The 1,701-nt window shown below is 35.6% G+C and overlaps 1 protein-coding gene across 1 annotated transcript; it reads left to right on the top strand.

Annotated features, from left to right (window-relative positions):
- The first annotated feature begins 114 nt into the window (after positions 1-114).
- On the top strand, positions 115-1,205 carry LOC119597568. Its single transcript, XM_037947142.1, has 3 exons — positions 115-227; positions 577-735; positions 919-1,205. Exons 1-3 carry the CDS (start codon positions 212-214, stop codon positions 1,116-1,118), a joined length of 375 nt encoding a protein of 124 aa, XP_037803070.1. The 5' UTR covers positions 115-211; the 3' UTR covers positions 1,119-1,205.
- Positions 1,206-1,701: the final 496 nt, after the last annotated feature.

Raw genomic sequence — 1,701 nt, 5'->3', positions numbered from 1 at the left:
AATTTGTCCGCTTTTAAATAAATGGTCCTTTTGGCTAAAATATCCCGAGTTGGAAGGTGTTTTGCTGAAGAGGACATTATTGTCCTATTATATTGACGGAACTGGCAACTCTGCTTCAGCCCTGGTTTTTCATCAAGCTCAGAAAATTGGAAAACATCACAGGGTGTGGATGCTTTATCATGCACCGACTGCATCAACATTTTGAGCCATCATGGATCCTCAACCAGGTAATTTACTGCAGAGATATTTACTTTTTGTAATAAACAAATTATAAGCTGAATGTTTCATACCAGTATATCCATACTTGATAAAACAGAAAAGTTTTAGGCTAATATAAATAAATGTGACTAAATTGTCCTATGAGGCACATGCAAGTCATACTTGACTATATATAAACACAAGCTATATTTTTGCAACAATCATCTCCTACCTGCGTTTTTTTATTTAATTACATGATATGTTTTCTATAAGTTTTAAAGAAAATGTTGTTTTATGGTTTGAAATCTAATATAAGCAACATGGCATACTGTAATGAGGTGTCATACAGTACTAAAATGAGTTAGTAATTATTTTCAGGTGGATCAGGAATCACCACAGCCAATTTCTACAGGAATGGAAGAGTATATAGGCCACGGGTTATGCATCAATTTCTGTATTCAAGTGACACAGAAGATATTGTTGAACATGCTGTGGATGAGGTGGAAGATGCTTACTCACCACATGAGTCTGAGGAAGGTTCGTAAGCCTCTCCACATTATTCATGTGCTGAATAATTTCAATAAAGTGCAAAATTATAAAGCTATGTCCGTAATTATTATAATAGAATATGAGTAAGAAAAACATTTTAGTGAAAAGTTGATTGACATATTTTATATATACTTAGAATATTACTATAAAAAAATGTTTCGCATCTTTCAGAGCCGTCTTCTGATGGGGAGGAATTGTACTGGGAACATATTCATAGCAGAGATGAAGCACCTACAGTTCCCATATATGATGTCAGCGACCGCAGTGAGATTGAAGAGGACATATCTCTTCCAGTAAATCTGTTCAGAATTTTCTCAGATGAGCTCTTGGATATGGTTGTTCAGCAGTCTAATCTATATGCAGTTCAATAAAATACTAACAAACCACTTAGAGGTACCTAAGAGGAAGCAAATGTCCCTACGTGAATTCAAGCTCAAACTTGCAGATTCTCTTTTGTCGACCGTAAGTGTAAGTTTTTAACAAATGCTTATAAAATGAAGTTAAGTGCCTTAATTGCATTAGTTATATAGAAAGTAATAGAAAAAAAAAACTGAGAAAATTTCAGGTGCCCAGAGTATGTTTTTGTACTACTGAAGTGACAATTTGTCCCTCTATGGAATAGTTATTATCAATAAATTTAAAAAAACACTGGATGTGGCTTATTTTTTTAATTTAACGGTAGGTTCATGTTTGAGCCGCCGTGGCACAGCATGCTACTAATTGTAGTTTTCATTGTTGTGTTGCTCTTGGAGTGAGTACGTGGTAAGGTGCCATATCCTTTCCACGGAGAGTGCCGGTGTTACTTTTAGGAATCATTCTCTTATTTATTTTTCCACCCCCCCCGGCTTTGGACCAAGCACGGACTGGTGTGGCTTATACATAACCCTAATACAATCCATTCCTATCATGCCAACAAAATTTTTCAAGGTAAAGAAGACGGGTCAGGAGAGCTAA

Source organism: Penaeus monodon, chromosome 39 (genome assembly GCF_015228065.2).
Source record: "Penaeus monodon isolate SGIC_2016 chromosome 39, NSTDA_Pmon_1, whole genome shotgun sequence".
NCBI lineage: Eukaryota > Metazoa > Arthropoda > Malacostraca > Decapoda > Penaeidae > Penaeus > Penaeus monodon.
Note: the sequence above shows the minus strand (reverse complement) of the source record. Positions and strands in the feature narration are given on the sequence as shown.